This window comes from Orbicella faveolata, unplaced genomic scaffold, assembly GCF_042242905.1.
Source record: "Orbicella faveolata isolate gen_17 unplaced genomic scaffold, um_ofav_v1 contig_3, whole genome shotgun sequence".
Taxonomy (NCBI): domain Eukaryota; kingdom Metazoa; phylum Cnidaria; class Anthozoa; order Scleractinia; family Merulinidae; genus Orbicella; species Orbicella faveolata.
In genome coordinates, this window is record NW_028301558.1 from 2,560,096 (window position 1) to 2,573,108 (window position 13,013).

Sequence of the window (13,013 nt, forward strand, 5' to 3'; positions counted from 1 at the left end):
TTTGTTTTTCTGTTTTGTGTCCGGCGGCGTTTTGAAGGACAGATTTAAGATCATACACTGGAGACGAAAGTTATACTTACCCATGTTAGAGGAAAAATAACGAGCAATAGAAACATAGACTCCATCATTTTCTGAAACATCAGGGAGATCTCCGGCTGCAACTGATTTGTTAATAAATTTAGAACCCAAATATAGCCAAGCGACAACAAGAAGATCATGAATTAATCATGAACATATTATGACTACACTTCCGTATACTCCGCCTTAATTAACAACGTTTAAGAACGTTATTTTCTCTTGAAAAGTAAAAGTTTTGGTCGGTATAACTTTTGACACAAAGCGATTAGACGTTTCGGCGATTTTCTGCTCATTGGTAGGGATAATTACTTGTTTTTTAGGCCCTGCCAACAGTCAGACGGCAAACATGCAATCATAAATTGACGCGGAATTAAAGGAGAATAATAAACTAACGTTTTGTCTTTTTGACTGAACCATATGTAGGCTATAATTAAGGAAAGCAGACGGATTTAAATACCAGCCTCGAATTTAGAATTGAACATTGAATTTCTTATTCGGGCAGAAGGATTTATTCTAGATTCACGCAAGAGTTACCTGCTCGCATCCGATTGGTTCATAAACAATATTGTTGAGTGGTGCTTGAAGTCGGTACATACAAAAGGAATTTCTCATGAGGAATATCATCTCTATCGCAGCTTTTTCGCGACTGACCACGAAATTTTAAAGAAACATTTCTCGCAAAAATTATCAGCTTAATTTTGATTGTTTCATAAACAGTGGAATCAGTCAAATCCCAGGCTAAGGTAGGCGCCGAGCAGCGAAACCATCCCTTTAAGTCATGACAATGTGAAGAGAGATGCAAGAAATACTTTTGCGTGTCATAAATGTAATTTGGTGCCTCGTAAAATGGTAACGGCTGGGCATCCCGAATGAAATGCTAGAGACAACCTGACAGTTTGAGCATCAGATTTAGAGACTGTCCCTAGCCGGAGTTAAACGCCTACACTAATAAACTTTCTGGCTATTTCTATTCTTGGAAATATAAGAACAGCTATAGCTAACTAAAGTTTCAGACCTATTTTGACAATTCTCTCTAAAAAATTATCATTTAGATTACTATAAATACGATTAAATGTAGTAAAATTAAGCAAATTTAGAGCTGGGAAGAGAACGTTTCGGCTGCGGGAGGCAGCTGCTGAACGAGGCGCCGTTTCGGCTGACTACGGAAGACATTTAAAGTTTGGATAAGACAGCCAGCTATCACAATAAGTTAATACAGAAATGATAAAAAGCATATTTCAAGTCAGTTTACAACTAACTACGTCAACGGCTATCAATAATTGCACGCAATTAACAAAGAAAGGTAGATGCTGAGTTTTTGGTTAATTAACAATACAGTACTCATTTGTTACAAATAAAACCATTGGGATATTGAATTGGGAGTTTGACTTCTCCAATGTTAATGTAACTTCCTCCAGCATGTCCTTTGGCTTTCTGACGAGCAGTCCATAAGCCACTGAGTTATTTATATACAGCTACACGTACAGACGTGCAACGTGTTATGGGTGGCAGCTATTCGTCACCTGTGCATTTTCGTCATCTGAAGAAATGATTACAGATTCAAACACCGCCCAAATGAGGACTGTTATCTGTTCTCTCTGTCTGTTTTGCATAGATTTATCTATGCAGAAAGTATAATTTGAAATATTCCTGCGATTTACTTGAAATGATATACACTGAGAAGTGTTTCATTCTTTGTATTGGTCTATATTTTACTTACCTCCGTTTCGTACAAAATTCGTGACCGATTTTTTTGTCTAAAATTAATGGAAAATATCGATTGCCTATTCATCACAGCAAACGTCAACCCATTTCAAATATTAATTACTGGTGTAATTTTAATATCGATCCGAATAAGGGAAGACTGGCGAAAAGCTGATTGAAAATGATTGTTATCAGCGGTATCCAGACACCTTAATGGACATGGTCATGACAATTTTTTTTAAACTTAATCGATTATTTCAGTCACGTTACGCTTTGGGGTAGCAGCGCATCATGGTCTAGAGTTTGCGCTATTATGTTTGACTTAAGAGCACGCCTTAAGCTGATCCTACACGCGACGCGTATCAGATTGTGAGGTAGCCAAGGGTGAAGTTACTTTATCCTTTTTCTTTTGTTACCAAATCGGCTAGGAATAGTTGACACTGCAACTACCCCCTCTATTAAAAACCTAAAAAGATTAATTTCGAGAGAGCATTGGATACAAAAGCTCACAAAATATATTCCTTGTAGATCGTCTCGACAAAAAAAATCAGTTGAAGATACAAATATCTTAAAACCTCCAGAAAACAATGAAAGACAGAACTGATTCATGAAATTCGCAGTAATAAGCTTAAGCTTACCGCTAATGTTTTAAATTTTCTCCTTTAGGAGGCGAAAACAACGTCTTTCTCATTTCAAGAAGATCACTCTTTGATACTTCAAACAGTCTACTCCCTTGGCCTTGCTATCTGAAATTATGAGATACCACAATTTACCTCAGGAGCAATTATAGAATGCACTCCAACTTAACGATGAAACGATGAAACGATTCGAATGTTTGCAACATGCGAGAAATTCTTGAAACGATAAAAAACGTAATTTCTAGCTCCTTCTCATACTTCCGCTTCGATTCTTTGAAGCTTTTCTCAGCAACGCCATGACTCAATTTATTCTTTTAGGTACGTGACTGTTAAGCGGTATAAATCGATTTCTTTGCTCGGTTGTCAACCAACGATGGACTGCCAAAGCTTGTTAGTTTACTGAGTCTTTCGGTCGTTGGAAGTGGTGAATGTTTGAATTTAGCCTAGACCACCAAAGCTTGCGTCTTCAAGTCTCACCAAAGCTTGAGTCTAGACAGTCTTCCAGTCAATGGAAGTGATCCGCGTCTGACAAATCGTAGTGTGGAACTGATCAGTCTAAAACCATGTCGAATTTTTCACGGATTTCGTTCTATCAGTTATTTTTCAAGATAACACCAGCAATTATGATGCAAAAAAGAACTTAAAACATCAAAAGTTACTTACCTCGGGAACCCATATGCTCTCGTTGGTCGCAAGGTTTGGCAAATGCCTCAACAGCGATACGTGGACATTAACCAATGAGATCAAGTGTATGAAAGTGAAGTATGATCATCGCAGTAAATTTTCCAATTTAAGCAACTGGAAAGAAGAAGCCTGAAAAAAATCAGGGCTTCAACGGGATTCGAACCCGTGACCTCCGCGATACCGGTGCGATGCTCTACCAACTGAGCTATGAAGCCACACATTGGGAGCAAGGTCAATTAATTGAGTTCATATCTCCCCGTCAGTGAAATGGTGTGAAGTATATATGAAATAATTCATGCGAATTTTTTTCCCTGATTTTTTTCAGGCTTCTTCTTTCCAGTTGCTTAAATTGGAAAATTTACTGCGATGATCATACCTCACTTTCATCTACTACCGCAGTTCAAATATGAAATAATTCATATTTGAACTGCGGTAGTAGATGAAAGTGAAGTATGATCATCGCAGTAAATTTTCCAATTTAAGCAACTGGAAAGAAGAAGCCTGAAAAAAAAAAAAAAAAAAATCAGGGCTTCAACGGGATTCGAACCCGTGACCTCCGCGATACCGGTTCGATGCTCTACCAACTGAGCTATGAAGCCACACATTGGGAGCGAGGTCAATTAATTGAGTTCATATCTCCCCGTCAGTGAAATGATGTGAAGTATATATGAAATAATTCATATTTGAACTGCGGTAGTAGATGAAAGTGAAGTATGATCATCGCAGTAAATTTTCCAGTTTAAGCAACTGGAAAGAAGAAGCCTGAAAAAAAAAAAAAAAAAATCAGGACTTCAACGGGATTCGAACCCGTGACCTCCGCGATACCGGTTCGATGCTCTACCAACTGAGCTATGAAGCCACACATTGGGAGCGAGGTCAATTAATTGAGTTCATATCTCCCCGTCAGTGAAATGATGTGAAGTATATATGAAATAATTCATATTTGAACTGCGGTAGTAGATGAAAGTGAAGTATGATCATCGCAGTAAATTTTCCAGTTTAAGCAACTGGAAAGAAGAAGCCTGAAAAAAAAAAAAAAAAAATCAGGACTTCAACGGGATTCGAACCCGTGACCTCCGCGATACCGGTGCGATGCTCTACCAACTGAGCTATGAAGCCACACATTGGGAGCGAGGTCAATTAATTGAGTTCATATCTCCCCGTCAGTGAAATGATGTGAAGTATATATGAAATAATTCATATTTGAACTGCGGTAGTAGATGAAAGTGAAGTATGATCATCGCAGTAAATTTTCCAATTTAAGCAACTGGAAAGAAGAAGCCTGAAAAAAATCAGGGAAAAAAATTCGCATGAATTATTTCATATATACTTCACATCATTTCACTGACGGGGAGATATGAACTCAATTAATTGACCTCGCTCCCAATGTGTGGCTTCATAGCTCAGTTGGTAGAGCATCGCACCGGTATCGCGGAGGTCACGGGTTCGAATCCCGTTGAAGCCCTGATTTTTTTCAGGCTTCTTCTTTCCAGTTGCTTAAATTGGAAAATTTACTGCGATGATCATACTTCACTTTCATCTACTACCGCAGTTCAAATATGAATTATTTCATATATACTTCACGAGATCAAGTGTCCTGTATACATCATCATTGCCCATGACTCCGTTCAACTTTCGAACTACGTCACTATATCACAGGCCTGACTACCTTCGTTACCTACGTTCGGCCATTACTGGATGGAACGTTGTCATTACCCGTCAACTATCTGCGCGCTCATTGGAAGAAACGTCATCATTAAGTTTCAAATGAGGTACGTTTTATAAAGATCTGAGTTATCATAGCAACGTTATGACGTTGACGGATTTTCTTGAAATTTGACCAAAACATTCTAGGAACAACAAAAACAACAACAACAACTTTAATTGTACTCAGCTAGAAATGAAATGAACAAAAATAAGTTAAAATAAAAAGAGTACATGGCTGCCCGAAATAACCTTAATAGCTAATGAGACTGAACAGCCATCCTTAGGGATTTAAGGACGGTGTCTACTTAATACAAAGGTCTTTGCACCAGGTTAGGACCATGAGGAAAATGGAGATCTTTGCAAGGGCTATTGGAATCCACAAAGAAAAATAGGGGTAGCCGCGCATTTTTTCTTGAGATAATTAGCCTTGTATCTCAACAAAAATGCTGACATCAGCATTTTTCTGAAAAAAAAAAGGAAAGGATATTTCTTCATAGATTTCCTTAGAATTTGCCTTTACGTACGGAAAAACAAACACACTTAAAAAGATCTTAAAACTGCATGGTAAGCGGTAACATAAAAACCATTTTTGGTATGTTTTTAATAACAAAATCGTTGCAGCAGCGCTTTTAGCGTCTCTGACAGCCTTCCTCTGGTTCAGCTAAAATACAGTCTAAATATCTTTTGCTCACAACCAGAAACTAATCTCGTGTTGAATAGTCTTGCCACTTCTATTTGATAACATAAAATGTTGGGGTAACCACACGTTTTTTTAAAGTTATTGATCTTTTTTGAAAACTCCCACGGTGCCCATTACATTTTTCCCTGGGACCTCCCTAGTAAGTAACACATTTGTATATCTCGCACTTGTTTTGCGTGCGCACTACGCCATCTGCAGGTACATGTTTACAGTTGGATTTCAGTATAATTTTTGGCAGATAACAGCTAGGTTTTCAGCTAGAAGACGTTAACAGTTAGTGGTTAGCGATATACTGCTATTCTGGTGTTCCTGGTTTAAGTACAGGTTTATTTGGTCACAGCAGAAAAATTTCGCCTTCATTTTAGTTGTGTAGTTGGTAGCGTAGTTGATTGCGTCAATGTCAACCCCAGCGCGGGCGTGGCGCTTAAACCATGACTTGCGCAACTCGTAGAACGTGTGTGCACTGACAAAAACACCGTCCTTAAAGCAATTATTTATTTGGGTCAAATAAGAAGAGAAACGGACGGACAAACAAAAGTGTGAAAGGCTTTTTTGATATTTAAAATGTTCTTCCTGTGGCGTCCATTTACGCAACACGTCTCACATATTTTTACTCACATATTTTACTTTAGTTGCGGATATCTATTCAAGCAATCACGGGCCGCCAAGCGGAGCCTCATACTCATATAGGAAAGAAAAGGAAACCCATGAGTTGATTTTCTCATAGTTATCATGGCTAGCGGTACGTATTGCTCGTTGGCGCGTACGCATTTCTGACACAAGTAACTCATTATTTGACTGCAGTAAAAAATTAAAAGAAAAATCTATCGACTGGAAAATTTATGCCTCGGATTGATAAGGACGTCATTTTGGGTACCGAAAAAAGGTCAGCTATGATTTTCGGAAAGGCAAAAAGTGTAACATAAGAGGCAAGGTTTTCGGAAAACTAAAGACAACTGAGGTCCTAATAAATTTGAGAAGACCCAAGTATGCCCTGCAGAATGACCAAACAGATAAACATTTTATAGTACAGCCCAAAATTAGTCTTCAGAGCATTGAAAGCAATCCCGATAGCCCAAAACAGCGTTTTAAAGTTTTTGAAAGAAAACCATTGTTGAGTGCCCTTGACCGATGAAGAAACATCTCGAATGTTGACTCTAGATTTGAAAAACACCGTCTTTGAAAAATTGCTGTCTAGACTAACTTTTGAAGGAAAATCCATTAAAACATTGTCTATTCAAGCTTTTTTCTTGGGTTTTCTACCCTGTGGGTTTGAGTCGGCATTTAGAATTTAAATCACTAAATACATAGCAAATTTAAAAAGTCAAGGCTGGTCATATTAGCTGCATCTATTTATATTGTCGGACAAGAAGATTTTAGCTTTCGGGGAAATCTTCCCACTGTTTATTTTCTTGACTTTCTTTTTTTCATCGTAGGGTGGATATAAGGCCCGGCCATACTACGCCGGAGAAATTAGAGAAAAAGGCTTTTTCACTGTGAAACTGACGCAACAAATATTTGCCTTCCACGCTACGCCGGAGAAATTTGAAAACGCGCGCAAAAATCAACGGCGACAGAAACGTCTATGTGCACACTTGAAAGTTTTCGAAAAGCTCCGTTTTCAAAATGTGTTCCCCTCACATTAAAACGCAAAGCCAGCGTTTTTAAATTCCTCTGGTTTGAAGGGCGTTTTCAAAAAACTCCGTTTTCGGTGGACAATTTCTCCGGATTAATAAGGACAGTAGGCTTAACCATAGAAATACAGCTCCTTTTTCAAATTTCTCCGCGTCTAACTCTGACAAGAGCTAACTCAGAATAAACAGCAAAGTACTTGTCTGATTGTAGTCTTCACTGCTCGTCTCACTTCTTCTATCTTCCAACAATAAAGAATCGGATTTAATGACGAGTTTAAGAAGACTAGGGTCGTTGTGTAACCCCAGCCGAGAAAAACAGCTGCAGATAGTTCACTACTGGTACTCACCAAAGCCATCACTAAACCTTCGGGTAGATAACAAGCGACTAATGCGACCTGGAGCCATAATGCAGCGGACAGTACCTTTCTGTATCGTGCTATGTTCAGTTGATTTGTTTGGTTCGATTCCTGAGCTTGGGTTTTTACTTGCCTTTGATGACGACGGAGAAAAAGGAAAATCGTTGTGTACGAGAAGATCGAGGTTATTAGACAGACTGCATAATTCATAATCATGCCCCACAAGCTTATAAGAGGATTCCAAAGGGACATCGCCTGAAGAGCAGTGGACACAAGCCAAAAGGTAGCAATGATCATATAGGTGCGCTTCAGAGTGACAATGTGTTTGTATTTCAGTCCCAACAGCAGGGCGAGAAGTCTGTCCACGCTTATAGCAGTCAGTGTCAACAGAGACACTGCACACAAAATAAAGCTTGTCACAGACACTCCGACCAGTACGTGATCACAAATTTTCCAGTGTTCATTGACAATAGTCACTAACAAAGTAACAAACAGAGGCTCTGAAAAAAGACCAACACAAAGATTAGTTGTTGCAAGGCTGCGAAGCAAGAGTTTTGATGACGGACGAAGTGAACATTGCTTGCGAAGAGCAATCAGGATAAGAACGTTTCCAATTAAAGCCGTAATAGAAAGAAAACCGTTTAAAACTGAGATAAATGTCAACTAGCCTGAATGGCCGTGTATTCCAGTGTTCAAACCCGCTAAGCATATCAGTTCTTCAACTGTTTTCTGTTTTTCACCCTCCGTAATGTTTGATGTCGCATTCATGACTCTTCGGTATCGCTGTAGGTTTGTGGGTTATCGGCAATCTGGTGGGGAATGTGTCTATTACAAAATCTCTTCAACCTCTACTGGCTTCCCAACAAACAACCTATACTGAACGCTTTGTTTTAATTCGTAAAACATATGAACCATGAATTATTAATTTGGAAAAGCATTTATTTTAGCATGCCAGCTGCAAACCTGATCAATAGATTTTTCGCCAAAGACTGACTGTCAGTTTTAATTTTGTTATGTACTTTTGATAATTTGTTTGAAATAAGCTTCTTAATTTGAGGGAACAAAATATACATTTAAAACTGAAGTTTTGGTTCAGACGTCCGTGGCAGAAATATTCCGTAAATTCTAGTAAATAGCGATTTCTTTATTTAAAACATTCAAAAACAGAATCAGACAATTTGTATTTTAGGATAATTATCTCAGTTTGATAGCTCACTGAAAGCTCTTTCGTTTTGAAGAGTAATTGTTACTTTACGCCCTCCAAACAATATGAGGGCTAAACTCTAGTCACGCATAAAAAATGCAAATGCCCTGTAAGAAATGATAGCCCTTTTCACGGAGATCTTTTCTCGCTTGAATTACGATATAATCCAACATAGAGGAGGACATTGGGAGAGCCGAACACCGTGTAGTTTCGCCAAAATATTCGGTAAATACCGCCAAAAAAAAAACAAACAAACAAACAAACAAAAAGAAAAGAGACAGAACAAAACTCGGCAAATACCGCAATGGCGGTAAAACGATCGGCGGGGACAGGAAGACAATGACACTACTAAAACAGTTGTTTAAACAGTCAAATTGTAGATTAAGTGGTCAGGAACGATTTACAAGATCACTTTAGATATTTACTCATGAGACGGAACCGGGCTTTTTCAGCTCCTTCCGAAACGCCGGACAAGAAGCCTTAAATGGCGGGAAAATGGGAAGGTTAGTTTTTATACTGATTATCCTTGAATAAGACGAGAAAAGCTCATCCCACGCGTTTGAAGAATACCATAATACCATAATACCACGATTTAAGATTTTAATTGCCGAAATACTGATAAAAAATTGGCAAACCTCGCAATATCGCAAACCCCAATGTTCCCCTCAGTATCTGTAAAATTCCGGCCATTTTGCAGTTTCTAATACCCGCAATTGCCCGGCCCCTCTGAGTTGGATTAGATTGAAATGCAAATGAGAAAAGTTAACCGTGAAAAGGGCTATTGATGATGACACATGCACGTGAAAAACGTACAACCAAAAAAGTCTCATGTGCATTTTGATTTTTAACTTCAGGATAATCACGCGCAGTGTTAACGTTTATTTCTTACGGATCGAAAAAAAAGTTGAATTGCGATTGGTATTAATTCCCTGATTTGAAACACTGCTGTGCCGTAGGGAAATTTAAGGATTTGTTCTATTTAGCTGATCCTTATAAGATGCGATTCTTATCCCTGTTCGTCGTTTTCTATAAAAGAGACATAAAACATATCTTATCACGCTTCCGTGACTAAAAAGAGATCTTTAAAAATATTATATTCCCTGGGTTTAAGTAAAAAGGGTATTGTCCTCCATTAGCTCTATCAAGTTAAACGCACTGACACTTAAAAAGAGTTATTACTATTATTATTGGTATTATCATCCGGAAGCACCGCACTTAAGCTGTCTCTCAAAACGAGAGCTTTCCTCGAGTTATGCTGTTGCTATTCCATTTTCCTGTCAGTACAAAGTACTAAGTACAACATGTACTAGACAATAAAGTCGTCTAGCTTTACTCTCTCTTTGTCATTTAAAGTGTTTTAAAACTGAAATGACTGACAACTTCGATTCCCTTTCCTTTCATTAATTCAGGCTGTCGAGCAGGTCATCGTTTCATTTTTAACTTGGAAAATAATATTTTGAAAATAATATTTTGAAATAATATTTCCACGTTCTAGGTATGTATCATCCTCGGAGACCCAGGGGTAGTTCGGAGCATGTGTTCAAGTTTTTGAAGGACTCAAACTCCGCCTTACCAGCGCGACGACAAATGGCACTCCATTTCATTTTAAGCTTCTCTTCTCTCACGAACTCAAAAAAGCTGTTGTCTGGCCTCTTTTTAGCATGGTTATTTTTTTACATAGAGAAATGGCACAATACTTCATTTTCCACTTACAGTCACCCTTTTCATGCTTTCAAAACAAACGCGCATTCATTCCCTTCAGCCTCGACCTATGTTATAAATTAAGACGAAATTCGATAGGAAATGGAACAACTTCAGTTTTTAGTGGACAAAATCTTGTACCAGAATAATGTTAAGTATATTAAAATCCTTTTCGCATTTTCTAAAAGCTTAAGATATATAAATACTGATTGCCTGAAACAACACCAAAAACAATTTCCCATAGGAACTCGAGGAAATAAATTTCAACTGAAGTTTAGAGAAATTGTACAAACACAGCTAAAATTTCATCATCAGTTTCATTTCGCCAGTACTTTCAAGTGTTTTATATGAACTTCAAAATTTGATTTCGACATTTGGTGTTGTTAGAAATTATTTCTTTTGGGAAGATATTTAAACCAGTCGCACGGAAGTTTGCAACATGATGCAGATAATCTTGGTACAAAGTTTTTGTCCACTTGTCACTCGAACTTCTGGTGGATTCGTTTTTAATTATCGGACTTTCTTGCACAAGCAATTTGAAACTCGGCTATTTAGATCGATCCTGTGGGCGCTCTAGCTGGCTATACCTTGAATTTTCTGTCGCGTTCTCATATTTTCTGTCGTGTAAGAGTAGTAACAGCGCTCGCATCCTACCCAGTGTGGTCTGTGGTACAAAGCTACACCTCTAGTGAAGCCTCGGGTACAAGGCTATATGTCTAGGCGTAACGAAAATGATTGTCGAAAATTATGAGAGAACAGCCGCGATAATCAGCCAAAAAAAAAATTAACGACCCGCCAGAAGTATAGCGACGCTACAAGTGTTTACTTTCGGGACTTAAACGGTATTTCGGGTATGGTTATCGCCAACTTTATGAGGTAAAACAAAAAAAAAACAAAAACGACTGACGTTCATCCTTTCAGTTTTACGCGACGCACACGCATGCTCCGACCAAACACGGGCCAGGTCGGCGGTCGCACGATGGATGAATAGCAAGACCATTCGTTGTTTAGTAAACTCCGAATCGATAGGGCTTTTTGCCTTAATTGCCACTCATTCTGTCTTTAGAATCCATTATTCTTTTTCGTTTCAGGGCAAATAAGCAATTGAAAACAAAAGTGAGGTCAATTATAAGGTCTAGCAGTGGATTGACGGTACAGACTGTTGGTCTTCCTTCGCATCAAATAAAGTGTTTCATTTACTGGTAACTAACCTTTACCGTAAAACATCATGATAAAACGAATTTTAAACAACGAAAGCTAGGGAGGGGCTTATATCCGGGGGTAATTATAACCGGATGCCTTTTTTGGTTTATTTACAGGTAGATAGGCCTATAGCCGGGGGGGAGCCTATAAGCGGCAGTTAACGGTACCCCCAGATAGGACCAAAACCCTGACCCAACCAGCCAACCAACCACATAACCAGCCAACCAGCCCGAATAAACGCCTTCCCACCAATCCCCAATTCAAACCATTACTCAGGCTCCTGCGGGTAAAACCCAGAATTAACCCAACCTAACTGAAACTTTTGAATTCTCCCAAATCCATTTGTCCAGAGTCGCTACGTCAATTGCACTGTAAATCCATTAAACCATTAAATTTTACCATTTTTCACTCAAGCCACTACACTGGACAGACTGAGCAGCTAAAGGAAATAAAATGTGTAGCTTGAATTTCATGCATTTTCCAATACCCCAATATCCCAATACCCTATCACCCTAATACCCTAACATCCTAATGCCTGAAAACCCTAATACCCTAATACCTCAAGACCCTAAGTCCCTAATACCTTATCAGCCTAACACCCTAGCATCCTAATCCCTTAACACCCTTATATCCCAATGACCTAATATCTCTTAAACTGCAGATTTCTCGGATACCGACGTTTAGTGTGGTTAGTACATAGGGAACACTGATGGGAGTCATATTTGACCTTTTTTCCAGTTAAACTCGCCGTACAATTGTAGCGCGAATCGATTTTTCGTTGATTCCCATGCGATCGTGTTGCGATGATTAAATCTACTACAAATAGACATATAAAGCTTTTCACGAGAGCTGTTGAGTGACTTTGCGACATGATAGCTCATCAGCCTATTCAGGCGTCAAAGTGTATCAGCTTGAACAAGCCCAAAAATTTTTGTCTCTGGACATTGCTCGGATTGCATTTCAATCCGTGAAGCTCTCTCTAGTTCTCCTCGCTCCCGCTATGCGGGGTTCGTCTTTCAATGGTACTTATGTGACTGAGAAGGATTTTCTTGCGGTGGATTCCAGGCTAGCGGTTGAAACTTATAATCTGGCGTAATCATGAGGCTTTAGGTGGCCCGCAAGACCACAGTGTTCTTTATTAGAGACTTTTCGACAAACGCTACGGTGGCCTCAATGAAACTGTTCACTTTGATTTCCGAAATTTAATTTCAGGAGCTCAACCCTCCAGTAGTAGTACCATCGATGTGTAGAGAGGGTTGCCTCTTGTCAATCTTTACTAAACTTAAAACTTCGGAGCGGAAATTTAAAATAGCAGCTTCCAGCAACTTTACCTCTGTCATCTAAAACGTTCCCAAAGCGTATCACAAAAGCCAACATTTGATCTTATTTAAATTTAACTGTTAA

At 38.8% G+C, this 13,013-nt stretch overlaps 1 protein-coding gene and 1 pseudogene across 2 annotated transcripts in view; both read right to left on the reverse strand.

Moving 5' to 3' along the window:
• The window catches only part of LOC110049457 (adhesion G protein-coupled receptor L3-like), a 43,996-nt gene extending 43,727 nt beyond the window's left edge, over window positions 1-269 (reverse strand). Inside the window, exon 1 of one of the 2 annotated variants that reach the window (XM_089297524.1) lies at window positions 81-269. In XM_089297524.1, coding sequence (XP_089153650.1) covers window positions 81-218 — 138 coding nt within the window. In that variant the 5' untranslated portion in view covers window positions 219-269. The remainder of the gene's footprint in view (window positions 1-80) is intronic. The other variant, XM_089297525.1, reaches the window with a different exon arrangement.
• Window positions 270-4,966: 4,697 nt separating this feature from the next.
• LOC149106057 (melanocortin receptor 5-like) lies at window positions 4,967-8,395 on the reverse strand (annotated as a pseudogene).
• Window positions 8,396-13,013: the final 4,618 nt, after the last annotated feature.